Source organism: Petaurus breviceps, unplaced genomic scaffold, assembly GCF_028583685.1.
Source record: "Petaurus breviceps papuanus isolate PSGF00001 unplaced genomic scaffold, PetGlider_PUasm1.0 126, whole genome shotgun sequence".
Lineage (NCBI taxonomy): Eukaryota > Metazoa > Chordata > Mammalia > Diprotodontia > Petauridae > Petaurus > Petaurus breviceps.
Window position 1 is genome coordinate 53,261,582 of NW_027185655.1, and position 17,488 is coordinate 53,279,069.

General features: G+C 39.1%; 1 protein-coding gene across 7 annotated transcripts in view; it reads left to right on the forward strand.

Annotated features, from left to right (window-relative positions):
• The window catches only part of SORBS2 (sorbin and SH3 domain containing 2), a 276,947-nt gene that overhangs the window by 223,993 nt on the left and 35,466 nt on the right, over positions 1-17,488 (forward strand). For 5 of the 7 annotated variants that reach the window (XM_069095777.1, XM_069095723.1, XM_069095743.1 and 2 more), the window contains 4 exons: positions 275-462; positions 2,491-4,077; positions 12,774-12,862; positions 15,733-15,779. In XM_069095777.1, coding sequence (XP_068951878.1) covers positions 275-462; positions 2,491-4,077; positions 12,774-12,862; positions 15,733-15,779 — 1,911 coding nt within the window. The remainder of the gene's footprint in view (positions 1-274; positions 463-2,490; positions 4,078-12,773; positions 12,863-15,732; positions 15,780-17,488) is intronic. The other 2 variants (XM_069095759.1, XM_069095768.1) reach the window with 1 other exon arrangement.

The following is a 17,488-nucleotide window of genomic DNA, read 5'->3' on the forward strand; positions in this document are numbered from 1 at the left end:
ACCAAAGTGTTTGATTTAATGCACCACTAAGTAATACCAAGAGTCTTTCCATTTTAATATAGGATCATGGAGAGAGGGAAATGTTTAAGACAAATGAATACATTGCTTAAGAGTTAGGATTTCAGACTTGGCGTTGGGATTAGTATTTAGACTTCTAGATTACTATTTGACCTATACATAAGATCAGTATATTAGCTTCAGGTTTTCAAAAAGTGCTCATTTTGAACTGCATGTCGTTCCCTCCCCCACCCCTTTTTTTGTTCATTTCTCTTAGCTCTGCAAGTATAGCTGGTGACTATAGGAAAAGGAGGAAGAGTGAACCTGCAGTGGGGCATCCTCGAAGTGTGGGTGATCAGAATGCAAACAGAGTCAGCCCAACCCAAGCAGATCTCCCAGGTCCAAGCACTACCCTTACAAAATCTTTCACTGGTTCGTCTCCTTCTTCCCCATCAAGAGCAAAAGGTAAGAGAACAATTCTTTGGCAACTACATTATCTGCTGATTTCACTGCATAGTTCTTGGTGAAAACAAGTACCAAGGTGGTGATGGCTTTTGTCTCTGTAGCTAATCAAATACAGTCTTGAAAATGAAATGTCTTGTGTTTAAGTTTTAAAAGAAGAGGTTTCTTATCTAGGTTATTTCTTGCTGATGAAACATCAATTATTGAAAGGATTTTTCCTGCCTGCATAATGTCTATTAAACATTTTAAGACTATCATATTTATTTAATGAATAAACTCAAAGTACTGTGTGATTTCTAATGGTCTGTTAATAAAATAATGTTGCATTCCAATTTTTTGGAAACATTTTGGAAGATTCCTTCAATTTATATGATTATCCTCATGTATAGTTTGGAAATGAGTGGAAGCCTCCCTAAAAAAATACTACCAGGCACGAATACTCTTAAGTTTTCAATTTTTTTTGGTATTTATAAAATCTGGGAAGGTTTTAAAACAATTAATTGCAATCCTTGAAATCTATCTACTCATTGCAAATACACAGTGGCATGTTTTTAAAGATGGCATCAATTTTTTGATAAATACCCTGCTTTAAAAAAATGCTCAATTTCAAAATTCAGTCTCAGTGTTCACAGCTTACTGAACCACATTTTCTCTGGTGCCCAACTCTTTCCATAATCTTAGTAAACTTTGCATCCAGGGAGATATATTCACTCTTTCAAGTCACTAGGAGACCATTTTGTCTGTTATTGATACAGCTACTGAAATAGTCCCCTGGGAAATAGAGCAGTGAAAAGACCTCCCTAAATACCCAATTTATTGCTGAAATGGGACTTGGGCACTGGGGAGCAGTGCAGGGGTTGAAGCTCGGTAACTTAGTCTAGATCCCCAGGGCTAAATCAGAAAGGCAAAGGTTTTCCAAATTGTAAAGGAATGTGACTGACTGAATAAGGCCAAAATGTTTGTAAGAAAAACAAAGATGGATTCTGCTATACGTTAAATATCAACCCCTGCTTTTTTCAGTTAGAGTATGATAATAAGCCTTTGTGGTGGTAGTTTAAGTAACTCCAAGGCATAGATCCTCCTAAGAGAAATGGGAATCACTAGCCAGCCCTGCTGGGGATTAGAATTCTATAGCTGAAACAGACCTTGAAAGCTGTCTAGTCCTACTTTCTATTTTACAGATGAAGAAACTAAGACCCAGAACAGTGTTTAACTTGTGCAGTCACATAGGTAGTTAAGTTGCAAAGTTGGGATTCAAACCCAAGTCCTGTGGTATTTGTTTCACAGTTACTGGAAACTACTTGTATACATTATCTTATAATTTGTGGCTATATCCTGTCCGTCAATGTGAATGATCCTAAAGAGATCGATTCCAAATTCTTTAGTTGAATTTTAAGTTACTATTTAACTCTTGCAATTACAAGCTAGATGCAATCCCGTATCTTCTTAAGCCTATTAAGTGCATGCTACTGTTTTTGAATGTTAACTTTCCAACATTTGGCTTTCTATTAAAAATGGGTAATAATAATAGCTAATATCAGTTAATCCTAACAGACTTAATCTGCTGGTATAAATTCAGGTTTACAGACCTTCAGTCTTTTATACAGACTGGCAATCTTTCATACAGTTGCCATGCCCTACTCTCAGTTTAATAGACACTAACGTTTTTCATGTAACGCATTTAGGAAAAGAGGCATACTGCTTTAATTTTTCATTGCCATAGATGGAATAGATTTATCAGTCACTGATTCCTTTTTTACTTTAATAGATGAGAAAGCTAATTAATTTTTAGCAGTTCTTTAGCTTGTTATGATTAGCATGTAAACTATCTATATACAGGTTCTAGTTTTAATTACGCTAATTTAAACTATCTTGCTTAAACTATCTATATACTGTTTCTAGGTTTAACTACACTAACTGCTTGCTCTGTTCTTTGCTTTCTGATACTTACTGACCCAATCTCTTCTCTTTGCGAACCTGTTAACTGCCGGAAATCTTTCTCTTCTGCTGGGCTGCTCTTTGGATTATAAGGTGGGGATATTAGCAAAGCATGTCCATCCCTTTACAATTATTCAGGGCACAACCACCACACCTCAAGTGAGTTAGATTACTGCAGCACGTACAGGCGGCATTTGGATGTGCCAAATGATTCAAAGCGTACCATCAACTTCAAGAATGGTTGGCAGATGACAAGACAAAATGCCGAGATCTGGAGCAGCACAGAAGAGGCGGTTTCACCCAAGCTGAAATCCCGCAGCTGTGATGATCTGCTAAATGATGACCACGACAGTTTCCCTGACCCACAGACCAAGTCAGAAAGTCTGGGCTCTCTGTTATGTGAGGAGGACTCCAAAGACAGCTGCCCACTGACATGGGCCTCCCCCTACGTCCCCGAGAACTGTACTAGCAGCAGGTCAAGAATCCGGCATAAGTCAGCACATGATGCCCCTGGGTTCTTGAAAATGTACAAGAAAATGCATCGTATTAACCGCAAAGAGTTGATGAAGTCAGAGGTAATTTGTTCTGTAAAGTCCAGGATATTACAGTATGAGAAAGAACAACATAAGGTCATGTTGCGTGGGTGGAGCCAGTCCTCAACCGAGGAAGTGCCCAGGGACATGGTGCCCACACGCATTTCCGAATTTGAGAAGCTCATTCAAAAGTCAAAGTCCATGCCGAATCTGGGGGATGAAATGTTGTCTGCTGTTACCTTAGAACTGCCTCAGAATGGATTGTGTCCAAAGCGACGGTTTTCCATTGAGTCTTTACTGGAGGAAGAAACCCAAGGGAGACATGTCAATCAGGTGAACGCTCGAAGCTATAAGCCTAAAACCCTGGTGCCAATTCACATTGAAGTGACCAGTGATGAACCAGCACGATCTCATATGGAGTTCTCAGACAGTGACCAAGACGGGATGATCTCTGATGTCAGTGACTTTATTCATGTAGAAGGCTCATCCTTCTGCAGTGAGAGCGACTTTGATCATTACTCCTTTACATCCTCGGAGAGTTTCTATGGCTCCAACCATCACCACCATCACCATCACCACCATCACCACCACCACCGGCACCTCATCAGCTCCTGCAAGGGAAGATGCCCTGCCTCTTACACACGGTTTACCACCATGTTGAAACATGAAAGGGCTAAGCAAGACAATGCTGAAGATTCTAGGCGGCAAGAAATAGACTCTGGCCTCTCTAAGTTAGCCTTCCTAGTAAGCCCGGTGCCTTTCCGGAGGAAAAAAAGTGCTGCCCCCAAAAAACAGACTGAAAAGACAAAATCGAAATCATCTGTGTTTGATGCTCTGGACTCTGCCCTTAAGGATATATGTGATCAGATTAAAGCCGAAAAGAGAAGGGGAAGTCTGCCCGACAATAGCATATTACACAGACTTATCAATGAGCTGCTTCCAGACATTCCTGAAAGGAATTCATCACTTAAGGCTCTGAGAAAGAGCCCCGTGCATCAGCCTTTTCCTCCCCTGCCTCAAGATGGTGCTGCCCATTATCTACCCTACCAGAATGATTGTGGACGATTACCTCCTAGTGCCTCTTTTCAAGATGTGGATACAAGTAACAACAACCACCAGGACAATGATAGTGCCCTGTGTTTCCAAGGTGGATTTATTTTCCTTTTTTTATCTTGTCTTGTAATTGAGGCAGCTACCTTTTAGTTCTGTCACTTTCTGTTTCTTCTTTCCATTTCATCCATCCTCACTACTGATACAATCCATGGGGGAAAAAATGATGGCAAGCTGATGCTTGTGGGAAGATGATTCATTCGTTGAACACCTGACATTTGTCTATCATTTTGGACTTTTATGTGCATTGCTGAAAGTAAGTGTCAAGGCATTCAAATGTGGTAATTCCATCTTTGAAGCAAAGGCCATCACAGAGCCTACTGTTAGGAGGGTGGCAATTTGGGAATTGTCATTCAGCAAACACAAGAAAATCTTTTACCAAATTTAAAAGAATATTTCCACAGAGAAATGATTTATTTAAATCACAGCCTTTGAGAGTCTGGAAAGCCGGGAACTATCAAAGGATTTTATCATCAGTTCAATCCATTTAGTTCAACAACAACAACAAAAATATGAAATATCTTCTATGTTCTCAGCATTAGGTATAGTAGGATAAAAGACAAGATAACAATAGCAACACAAGCCCAGCTTTTAAGGAGCATGAATATAGTATGATGCTAAGGAATGAATGCAAACCGCTATTTATATATAAATACATGTTAAAACATATACAGATATTATATTGAATAACAGGTATACATGTCAGAAAGTGAAAAGTACAGAGTAGGACAACCGTGAGAAAGGGAAGATTCTAATTTGGGGGATGGGGGAGAAAGGGACACTGCAGTTGAGTTTAAATGAGGAAGAGGATTTCATTGGGTGAACATGTTCAGGAAGCCTGTTACAGGTATAAAGAACAGTCCATGTAAATGCATGGAGCTTGGACAGGGCAGGATGAAATCAAGTGTTGACTTCTAATCTTGTTTGGCTTGAATGAAAATTGTTCAAAGGGTAGTAGTGTGAACTGAATCTTGAAAGGCACCTTGGAGCAAGATTGTGAAGAGCTTTGAATGTTAAAATAATAAGTTTGTACTTCTTTTTCTGGAAGGCATGGGGGAGCTCTCTGTGGTTTTTGAGCAGTGAATTGATGTGGTCTGTTTTATACATTAGGGAAATTATTTGGACATCACTATAAAAGGATATATATGAAGACAGAAGAGAATGGAAGCAGGGAGACCAAAAAAGAGCTGATTATAACAAGTCATCCTAGAAATTATAAGGGCATGAAGAATGATGGCGACAGTGCAGAAGGAAAGGAAAGGAGGGAAGAAGGATTTAAATGTTCACTGTGTGCCAAGCACTATCAGGGATACAAATACAAGCAAAAAGAAAGCCCTTGACGTCAAGGAACTTATATTCTAATGGACAAATACAAAATGAAAGGGGAAGAAGGGGATGAAACTTAAAGGAAGTTGCAGATTTAGAATCAATAACTAAAGAGTGAAGGTCAGGGGATGGTGAAATAAAAGGGTCCAAGATGGTTCCAAGTTTTCAAACTTCGGTAATTGGAAGGATAATAGTGTCATCATCAGAAATAGGTTAGTTGGGAAGAGGACACATTTAGGGAAGAAAATGCTGAAGTCAATTTAGGACATGTTTTAGGTGGCCCTTGGACATCCAAAGTGGAAATGTGTTGTAGCTATTGGTATTGTTGTAGCTGACATCATCAGTGCGAGACTGAAGCTTAGGAAACAGGAGGAAGCTAGAGATACAGATTTGGGAGTAATTTCCATAAACGTAATAGTTGAAATAATTCAAATGGATGATTATGACAGAGGGAGAGAATGTGGATGTGTAAGAGAAGACCAAGAATAGGGAGTCTTGGGATACCCATGATTAGGGAGAAGGTATAGGAAAAGAAATAAGAAAAGGAACTAAGAACTTTGAAATAAACAGGAGAGCCATGAGAGAGTATCTAGAAGGAAGGGGTAGAGAACAGTTTCAAATGCTTTAGAAATATCAAGGAGAATGAATGCTGACCAAAAAAAAAAAAAGCATTGCTGTTTGGTAATTAAGAGACCATGGTGAATTTGAAAATAAATGTTTTAGGATTTAGTAATAGAAATGGAATTCAAATTCCAAGGAATTGAGAAGTGGTTAATAAGGTGGAGATCATATATTACTTTTTCTAGGAGGAATGTGACAGATAAGTAAAGAGTAAGGACATGGGCTGAGAGGGAGTAGCAGGATCAATAGAAATGTTGAATTTGGAGTTTTTTAAGATTAGGGGAGACATGAATGTGTTAGGCAGAAAGAAGAGAAATTGCAAAATGAAAGATGATTGTAGAGGAAATAGGAGGAAATAGGATAAGGAAATAGAAAATTTGGGGGGTGTGGAGAAAGGGAGGTGATGTTAGCTGAATGACCTCAATCTTCTCAGTATTGTAGGAGTCAAGGTCATATACAGAGAGAAATGGAGGTAGAAATGGGTTGAGGGACTTGAGAAGAGAAGAATGTTTGTATTGCCTGTAATTTGAATCTATTTTTAAAAGGGTTTTCATGCAGTTCTGTGGACCTAGTTTAAGATTAGATAGAGTCAGAAGAGCATTGTGACTTTCTACAAAAGGATTTGGTGACTTGGGAATCGATATGCAGAAGGCAGATGGTAGAAATTATTAAGAAGTTAGCAGAGCAGGGACACCAAAAGGCAGTAAGGAATTCTAGAGTTAAGCAGTATGGCTAACTCTTGGGTCAAGACTATGAAGGGAAGGAAATGAAGCCAAAATAGGTATAATAGACTGAGAAAAAAAAAAAAAAAACAACCCTGAGATTGAGGAACTGAACCAAAGGTCAAAGTTGAAAGTGAAGAATTAGTTCAGGGGGAACAAAGCTGAGAGCCATGGAAGGCAGATTATGAGAAAAAGCAGGTTTTTGAATTACACATTTTGGAGGTGAAACAGTTATCAGTAAATAGTAAGTTCTGGAAAATTCTAAAGTGTGAACAGCTCCATTCTAAGGCAAAATGGAGATGGAAATTATGGGAATTGAAGAATGATGAGCTGCCTAGATGATAAAAGGGTCATTATTAGAAACTGAGGTGGCCACAGTTGGAAGCAGGGTATAAGGTAGAAATAAATTGAGTAAGGAGGAAGAGGGAGCTGAAAGTCAGAAGATAGCAGTGACAAGAATTGAGGGTAGTATTGTCAGAGTATTAACTTTAAAGGAAAGAGGAGAGTATTGTGTAATAGTGACAGAAGAAGGGGAACTTCTGGACCACTGATTCCAACAGTGTGAGAAAAAGAGTTGCCAACCCTGGAGAGGGTTATAGGTGATGTGGCATCTTCAGGGAAAAGTCCTATTTCAGTTATGGCCAAGAGGCAGAAGACATGAAATAGAAATGAACTTTGTTAACGGTAACCCAGAGGATAAGTACACCAGAATATTAAGGATGAAAATATTCTCTTTGAATTTAGTTTCCCTTTATATTGGAAATTCTATCTTTTTTGGAGGGGGGAAGGCAAGGCAATTGGGAATTATATCTTTTATGAAATTTCCAGATTTGGGAATTGCTGGTGCCATTATTAAGTAGCAATTAGAAAGGGTCAGGTTGGTGTCAAGGATTTCTTCATCACTAAGGAAAAATCCTGTATGAAAGTGTTGTGGACCCATCTTTAGGTTAGTCCAAAGTTCCCATTTCTGTCCCTTGGTTTCTTCTTTATATATTCTTTTACAAATTAAAATTGCATCTCTGTTTGAATCTCATTTAAAGTTTTCACTATTTTCAGAAGTGTACTATTCCTTTAAAGTAACACCAAAAACAGATCAATTATAGTAAGAGTACTGTCTGGCATGTTTTTTTAAGGTCAATGAGAATGAAAAACTCAGGCTGTTTTGATATAATTCTGTGTATTTTCACTTCTATTTTTAAAAGCACTTTTATATAAAATGGATTAGAATAAACATATGCACAAATCTAAAATTCAGGCACTCAAGTCAAGGAAAAAAAAAGTTGAGATGAAGATAAGATAAAGTTGAAGTACCTTCAGCCTGAACATTAATTAAGGAAGATTAGGTAAGGACTTTTCAAGTGTAGAAAGCTATATTTTAGCCAGGTACAGATTTCAGGGTCATCCTGAGTGTTATGTAGGACCCATTACACAATATGTCTACTCTGATTTTTTTCTTCTTATGCATGTGAAGTCCAGCTTAAAGGAACAAGGGCAATCTTGAACAGGAGAAGAAGTAATTAAAAGAGTTGCACAGCCCAAGTAGCATGGAAAAAAAGAAAAGATATATTGTCTCAGTCATTAGGGTAGAGAAGGAGTAGTTAATAGAGACAATACAAAAGAGAAAATGATTTGTAAGTTATTTAGGGGGTCTAGAAGAGATTGGAAAGAATACTTGGGAATTTTCCCAGCAGATGTTTTCCTCGTTATGTTTCATTTAATCTAAAATTAGCTCCCATTCCTGGTTCACAAACCAGCTTCCACAAAAAGTTTCTCTCTGGTATCTCATCATGGGGCAGAGTTGACCCTGGGTTCTCCGAGGCTATACATCATGTACCAGTGATGAATTGTTCAGTCACAGCAACCCTAAACTACCATTTACTGAATTGTTACAATCTGCCTGAAGGGTGAAGGGAATACCCATAAAAATGAAATCACACATTCTTAGAGTAATGGAGAAGTCATTCACTGAAATGGGGGGAGGGGGAAAGAATGTGACAGTGCTTTGAGTAGTCAATCAGCTAGGATTTTAAAAGGACCTACTATGTGTGTGCACTATGAGCACTGCACTAAACGCTGGGGATACAAGGCAAAAACCAACTGAGTGCAAACAAGATGAAATTGGGGATAGGAGGGCTGGGAAAGACTTTGTACAAATAGTGGAAATTTATCTGAGTCTTGAAGGCCGGGAAGCCAGGAGCTAGAGACAAGGTAAGAGAATGCCCCAGGCATAGGGGACAGCCTTTGAAACTGCCTGGAGTCTGGAGATGGACTCTGAGAGCCAGGGTCACTAGATCTCAGAGGAGGGGAAGGCATAAGAAGACTGGAAAGGTGGGAAGAGACCAGCCTCTGAAAGGTTTTAAAAACCAGAGGATTTTATATCTGAGTAGTTTAAAAATGGCTATAGAAATGTAGGCTTTGTATTTAAGATTTTAGGGTCATGATAACTGGGGAGTAAAAATTTGCTGCTTATGGATGATAATCCATATCATCAATGCATGGTTCACATGTAGATAATCAAGGATTAATTTTATTTGCATCATTCTAAATTACAAACAGAATTAGTCATCATAAAATGAGAACACTCATACATTATTTCATTGGAAGTTTTGAATCATTTATGAAGGTAGATAGAAATATACATAGCATAGATAAATCCTGTGGTCCCAAGTAAATGCTGTGTGTGTGTATTCACACATGTATACATACACACACACATATACTCATTGGCAGCTAGCTAGTGACTCTGAGGATAGAGTGCTGGGCCTGGAGTCAGAAAGACCTGATTTCAAGCTTGTAACCCTGGGCAAGTCACTTAGCCCTGTTTGCCTCAGTTTCCTCATCTGTGAAATGAGGTGGAGAAGGAAACAGCAAAACACTCCAGTATCTTTGCCAAAAACCCCAAGTGGGGTCTTGAAGAGTTGGAGATGACTGAACAACAATAATAATATACACACATGTATCTATGCACATACATGTGTATACATGTATAAAGTGTGTATGTATATACATATATACAAATAAAAATGTTACCAAAATTTGGTGATGATTCAGTTTTACATATGGGAGATGCTGTTCAGTCCCTTTCAGGGCAAGGCTGCGTGTTAGGTTGATAGAGATAAGAAGATGCATAATATCGCTGCCCTTGCATTCAGGGAGCCTACAATCAAAGAGGCTAGGAAAGGAAGGCAATATGGCAGGTATACAAGTAAGTATGGTGCCAGAGTACGATGTGTTGAGGGGACAGGAGATGCATTCATTCAAAATGCTTTAGGAAAGTTTCCATAGATTCAGGGAAGATACAGATATCAAGAGTATCCTTAAATTCAGTTCGTCTCCCAGCCCTCATGGTTTTTGCCCCATTATGTGGTGGCCCTGACATTCATTTATTCCTCCAGTGTAGCCTCAATTCCCAAAACCAAGGTCATGAGAATAATCAGGCAGAGTGGAGGAGATAGAACCCTTCCCTTCTAAACCCCGCTCTTTGACTATGATGGAGATAGCCTATTCTGCAAAAAAGTTTATGATCCCCTTGTTGTTCACTCCTGTCCATCTCTACATGACTCTGTGGACTTTTGTCCATGGGGGAGTTTGTAACAAAGATACTGGAGTAGTTTGCCATTTCTTTCTCCAGCATGTCCCCATTTTATCAACAAGGAGCTGACGCAAATTGGAGATGAGTGACTTGCCCGTGGTTACACGGCTATCAAGTGTCTGAGACCAGATTCAAATTCAAATCTTCCTGATTCCACGCAGGTCTGGTGCACTTCACCACATAGTTGCCCCATGATCCTTTTTTTTTGAGGGGGGAAGAGTGAAAGGCAAGGCAATTGGAGTTAAGTGATTTGCCCAAGGTCACCCAGCTAAGTTAAGTGTCTGAGGCCGGATTTGAACTCAGGTCCTCCTGACTCCAGGGCCAGTGCTGTATTTACTGATCGTTTTGAGGTGATGATAATTATTCCCTTGCCACAAAAGCCTCCTCTTAGTATAGTTTGATGTCAAATCATCTGTTATATTCTGTTCTCTTAGTATAGTTTAATGTAAAATCATCTGTTATGTTCTATTTTATTTACACACATAAATAGTATGGGCATTGAAACAGAGACAAATTCATTCTTCTGCATGCCCACGTTCTTGCAGAGCTAGACCCAAAGGACAGAAGAGAAATAATTGAGTTCCCACTTGGTTTCATGGCCCTCTTGATGGTACCAAGACTCCCTTCATAGCCTGTGACTAAGTAGGTTCACCACTGACTCTACATTGATAATAGAAACCAGGATTGGTTTCTGTAAGCCAGACCCATACTTTTCACTTTCATTTGAATTCAATTAAATTACTATTTAAACTCAACCAACAGGTTTGTGGTAGGTAGGATCAGAGGCCATTACACTTTTTTTTGTATCATGGGCCCCTTTGGCTATCTGGCAAAACCTTATGCAACCCTTCTCAGAATAATATTTTTTATGTAAAGCAAAGTGTATAGGATTACAAAAAGAAACCAATTGCAGAGTTATCAAAATATTTAAATTTATAGCCCCCGGATTAAGAACTCTTTGAAGGAATCAAAGAATGTATGTGTATGTATATACACACATGTATATGTATATATCACTTATACACACATACATGTATCACATATATGTGCATATATGTGTACTTACCAACCATATGTATGGGGAATATACTATTACAAAGGGATTATAATGTGTAACACATATGTATTATATGAATAACATATATGTGATATATAAGTGTATGTATAAATTACTTCAGCTGATCACTCTGTATCATAGAATCCGAATAATATGGGGGCGGCTAGGTGGCACAGTGAATAGAGCACTGGCCCTGGAGTCAGGAGGACCTGGGTTCAGATCCGGCTTCAGACACTTAACACACACACACAAAAATAAACCTAGCCATGTGACCTTGGGCAAGTCACTTAACCCCAATTGCCCTCCAAAAAGCAAAAAAAAAAAAAGAATCTGAATAATGTTCCTCTAGGTCTTTTCATCTATTTCTTCAAAGTTAGATCAGATAGTTACTTCATGTTTACTGTTTCCTATTAGTCAGACTAGCTGAATTTGCTAATGGGATTTTTTTTTAATAATCTTTTAACTGGTATCAATGAGGTTTAGGAAAAGAGTCAGCAATAGGTTTCAGAAACACTCAGCTAATTCTTCTTCAATGCTAAAAAGTTTTAAATAACTTCCTTTGTCCTCATAGGCAAATCTTAAACTGCAGAACTTATATAAAAGCCATGCTAAGAATGACCATTATTCAGAGTTCTTGTGGGTAAATCAGCATGCCCACTTGGTGCTAAGGTGAATGGAACAGGGCAAACTTTGGCAGCCTATCAGCTGCTCTAATTGTTGAGACAAGTTAAGCCCTTTGGTTTTTGTTTTTTTAGGTAAAAATAGACTTTTAAACAAGAAATTACATCAGCTGGGCACAATGGAATATCACATATAACAGGGTGTTCCATCTTTGGAAAATACACTTTAAAAGGCTTGATCATAATCTCTCCTTTTCAATTCTCTCTTTTATCATCTGTTTCTTCCCATGACCAAAATATGAAATTACTGTATTTTAGCAAAATGTTCCCAAGGGCCTTGTTTTGAGTATAATCTCCAAACTTTCCTCTTGTAATTCCCCATTAGGCTCTCTAATGCTGATCTTTGGGTAGGAAACATGAAGAATATACAAGCATTGGGATACAAAATTCTACTGCCACTAATTCAGTATTTTCCCATATATCAGTTCATCTATTTTCCCAAGCCATTATTCAGAAACATAAGAATCACTTTTAGTTACACCATTGTCATTCAGCATTTTTCCACTTACTTCTTGTGGTCTCTGATATTTTTGCCTGTTTTCAAGCACGACCTTCTTGTGAACTGTGTGTCACAAGTGTGTAACTTATCTTTGAGTTTTGTACTTTCGTTTTCAGTTGTGTCGCACGTCCAGTTATGAGTTTCTTATCTTTTAGAAAACAGTCATCTTGAGAAATGGTTGCATTTGTTGACTATTTTTTAAACTAAGCTGACAATCACCATGTTCTTTCCAATAGACCAAGAGTCTCCTAGAAGCTATTCATCAGCTTTCACTGACTTGGGTCGAAGTGCTCCCAGGGAAAGAAGAGGAACTCCAGAAAGAGAGGTAGTTAAATAGTGGGTTCAATGAGACAGCAGGTATGAAAGTGCTCCAGAAGTCTAAAGGGATGTATGTGTCTCTATATAAGCTAAGTAAGTATTTTAATGGAGTTGAAATGAGATCTCAGGATTCCAAGGTGTAATACATGGAGATGGGTGGAGTACCACAAGACAAAAGTCAGCAGAGGGAAATATGATATAAGGGGTAAAAGGGATGGGAACAGGTTAGGTCCTGTTGTGGTATCTGGCAGAAGGGGGTGCACAGCTAGTAGACCTGACTGGTTTTTCTAGGGTTCTTAATTGGATCAAGCAGGACCAAGTACTGGGGGGGGGAGTGTTAATAGGAATCCTGGACCTAGGATACAGGTTAGGTTCAAAGACTGGTTCTGATTCACATAGGGGAGTGGAGGAAAATGGTGTCTAGGAAACTGGCCAATAGTTGATATTCAAACTCCCTACCAATTGGCTGTTACCAAAGATAATTTGTCCAGGTGATTCAGGAGATTTGAACTTTCCCAAGGATCCTTCATTAATTGGGGTACCAAGGGCCTTAGAATAAGAGAGACAGGAGGAGGAAGACCTTGGTCCAAGTCCTGCCTTAAAATATCCTCATTGTGCAAATTTGGGAAAGTCACTTAATTTCTCAGTGCTCTAGGCCACTCTATAAGGTCATATAAATTGAAGGGAAGGTTCTAATATGCAGTGAAAGTTTCCTCATTTAGCAGTTGATGATACCAGTAATTCACAGGCTCAGTTCCTATCCCTCTATAAATCATTAATATTTGTTGCTGTTGGACTTATATTTAAGGTGAGCTATCTGATAAATCACTCACCAGATAAGAATGTGTCTGAAAATTAGACAGGAGAAATGATCCCAAGAAACTTTTCTTCATTTCCATATTAAGAAGAGTGGAAGCCTGGGAGGTAGACCATGACTTCACGTGTTAGCCTGGGACATTTTGAGTCAAAGGACTCAAAAGGTCCTTTGAGTTCTGATGCTAACCACATGTACTTCTACCACTAATTACTGAGGGAAGTCACTGAGCCATAAATTTTCCATCCATGATGTTTGCCAGTAGTGGCCAGAAAACAGCTCCTAAGGAGCACACGCTGCTTTATCAGCAGGGGTACTAGGTAGCAGTGAAATATCACTGGTAGGTTACTTTGGTTCAGGTGGCTGAACCCCATAATGATTCTGGAGTTGGACAGTTTGTGGTGGGATTGGAGGAGAATTTGAGTGGACCGTGAGGGCCAAGAGCCATCCCAGAAAGTCTTCCTTAGTCTGTGTGACTCCAGACTAAGAAGCCTTCAAGGGTCTGTCTGGTGAAGGCCCAGTTTGGTCTGGATCCCACTCACATCAAAGCTGATGAGGAATACTAGGCTGTGGATTAACCAGAAGGTGGCACAGTGAATAGAGCACCAGGCCCAGAGTTAGGAAGATCCGAGTTCAAATCCCACCTCAGATACTTCTTAGCTGTGTGACCCTTAGCAAGTAATTTAATCTTGGTTTGTCTCAGTTTCCTTATCTGTAAAATGGGGATAATAATAGCACGTCCCTGCTAGAGTTATTGTGAGGATCCAATATGGTAATATTTCTAAAGCATTTAGCATAGTGTCTGGCACATAGCAAGTCCTATTTAAATAATAATACTATTATTATTATCATCAAACTTTACTTCAACATTCTTTCCACGTCAGAAGGATGACCTTCAGATGTCCCTACAGGGCACAGTGAGCCCCCAGGACATCCAACATTTGAGGACCTGACTAACCCTAAAAGCCAGGTTCTTCCCTCTCCCTACTCATCTCCCCTAGAAAGCACCAGATGTTCACCTAAGTATTTTTTGTAAGTGACAGCCTCCAGCTATTAGACTAATTATTAATTTCTTAATTACCCTCCATTAAAAAAAAAAGATGTTTAGTGCTTTTAGGGCTTGGCCCTTTTAAGGTTTTATTTATACCTTGATTCACTTCAGAAGAAATATAGAGCTGGACCCCCAATAAAGTCTTCCTTGTAAGTATTAAATCTATCCTGCCCTCTTAAAGTCCAAAAAAGAATGTTCCTTTTCTTTGGGAATTTCATAAGGGAACAATGGATAACACAAATGAATTTATTTTCTGCACCTAGGCTTTTGTTAGATTAATACTTAGTGCTGTAAAATAAACATATGGCTTCTGTTTTTTTCTCTCAACCCCCATGAAATATATCTGTCTGAATAGAAAACTTAGCAAATTTCATATATTTTCAGCCATTCAAATTGGAATTTTCCACCGAATACCTCATTGTGGTTTGATGGGGTCCTTGGGTTCTTCTAACACTTTACCAGGCAAAGACAAGATCACTTGGTGTTCCTACTAAGCTAAAACACCTTCAACTAGGGGCCTAGTCACAGATGATCCTTCTGTTACCTAAGACCCAGCCTAGCTAAGTTGTGGTATGGTCGAAAGGCTGCTGGATTTGGAATCAGAAGACCTGGGTTCAAATTCTGTCTCTGACACTTGTGACCTGTATGACCTTGGGCAAGCCATGCTTCATCTTCCTTAGCTGTAAAATGAATGTTAGACCATATGCCCTCTAAAGTTTCTTCCATACCTTATGTCCATGATGCCATGTAATCCTCAGTTCAGAAACCAGGAGGCAGACACAAGATAATGAATCTGCTTGGTTTCATCAACTAATGAAAGCTATATGATAAAAGAGCCAAAGGTTTGCAATCTACATCCAGGGAGGGAGGGTCCATGGTGGAGAAACTACAGACCTTTTGAAGAATTGGATTCTTGTGTGTTTTCACTGATGTGAAATTGATTTTCTAGCTGAAAAAAAAAGAAAATCCATTTTTTTCGAGGTCAGTGCTAATTATTTGCCTTCCATTTCAGAGGCTGCCAGCCAGAGCTGTTTATGATTTTAAGGCCCAGACATCTAAGTAAGTAGTACAAATATTCACCACATAATTATGATGGATTTTTAATGCCACAAAAAGGGAATATTGTCATAGTAGGATTTGTATTCAGCAAACCTTTCTCTGAAATCCATTCCAGTAAATGTTTCATTAAGATTTTATTTGACAGTTGATCCTATTTATATTTGGGGGTCAATGAAAAACATCTGGATATGAAATATATCAAACAAATTGGAGTCTAGCAAATAGAAAAGTAAAAAAGAATTCAGAGGGTCACTGTCTCAAAAATTCTCTGTCCAACATAATCTGGCTCAGTCTCCTGTAATTAAATTCCAGGACAAGGTATAAGATCTGTATTTTTAAATGGACTTATAATTAAGTGCTATTTGCATAGGAATGCATAGAGTGACTGCTGTATATATAGCAAATTGCTGCTGAAATGCTTGCAAACACCTGAAGACCAAAACAATGGCCAGTGTAGAGTGTGGTCCTGCTGCAAAGATGCAAAGAGAGAACACCTGTTGTTGAGTTGTTTCAGTCATGTCCTATGCTCTGTGACCCCATTTGGCATTTTCTTGGCAAAGATACTTGGAGTGGTTTGTCATTGCCTTCTCAAGCTCATTTTACAGATGAGGAAAGTGAGACAAACAGGGTTAAGTGACTTGCCCAGGGTCACACAGCTAGTATGTGTCTCAGGCTGAATTTGAACTCAGGTCCTCCTGATTCCAAAGCTGGTTCTCCATCCACTAAGCCACCTAGCTGCCTAGGTGATCATGTCTTGTTATTCTAGGGCAGGGGTGGGGAACCTGTACTCTTGAGGCCACATGTGACCCTCTAGGTCCTCAAGTGTGGTCCTTTGAATCCAAACTTCACAGAACAAATCACCTTAATAAAAGGATTTGTTCTATGAAGTTTGGATTTAGTCCAGCTGCCATACTTGAGGACCCACAGGGCTACATGTGGCCTCAAGGGGGCACATTCCTCATCCCTGTAGGGGATGCCCTGAAAGCTTACCAAGAGGCATTAGGAAAATACATACTTTCTCTTTCCTTTGCCACCTTCTCCAGATGTGCCTTCCTCCTTAAAGGGCCCCCTTTAGTCTTCTCCTGGCAGCTCCTTAGCACCTCTTACTTTCCTGCACTCAGTTGCCAATGCCACACAATCTTAGGGATAGCAGGGCATTTATTTGAGGAAGTGACTACATCCTTTAACCTTCCAACTCTAAATCCTGTGAATTCCTCAAGCAGGGCTATACCTAATCCTTCCCAGAGAGAGAATAATTTATCCTCTTTCAGAAGTCTCCAGAGGAATGAGGAGGTCTCATAGCCACCCAGAAAACTAATTCCAATATTTAAGAATCCTCACTGGGATGGAATTCTTCCTCTTCTTTTAAATCCTTCCCTGCAATTTTGTACTGTCCACAGTGGAGATGAAACAGACGGTCACTATTCCCTATTCATGTATATAGTTGAGACCAAAATACCTCCCAGTGTTCTCTTCTCCATAACAAATAATACCAGTTCATCCTTTAGCCCCTCCTCATCTTCAGCATAAGTAATCAAAATATTAAACAAGAATGAGTCTGCTGGAATGTGTTAAACAAACTGAATTAGGAATAAGCTTCTATTCTCAAGCCACACACAGCATGGGGGGATGCATTGAGAGCTAGCCTGAGGTTCAGGAAGACCTGAGTTCAAATTCTGCTGATCATACATACTGTCTTGTGTAACCAT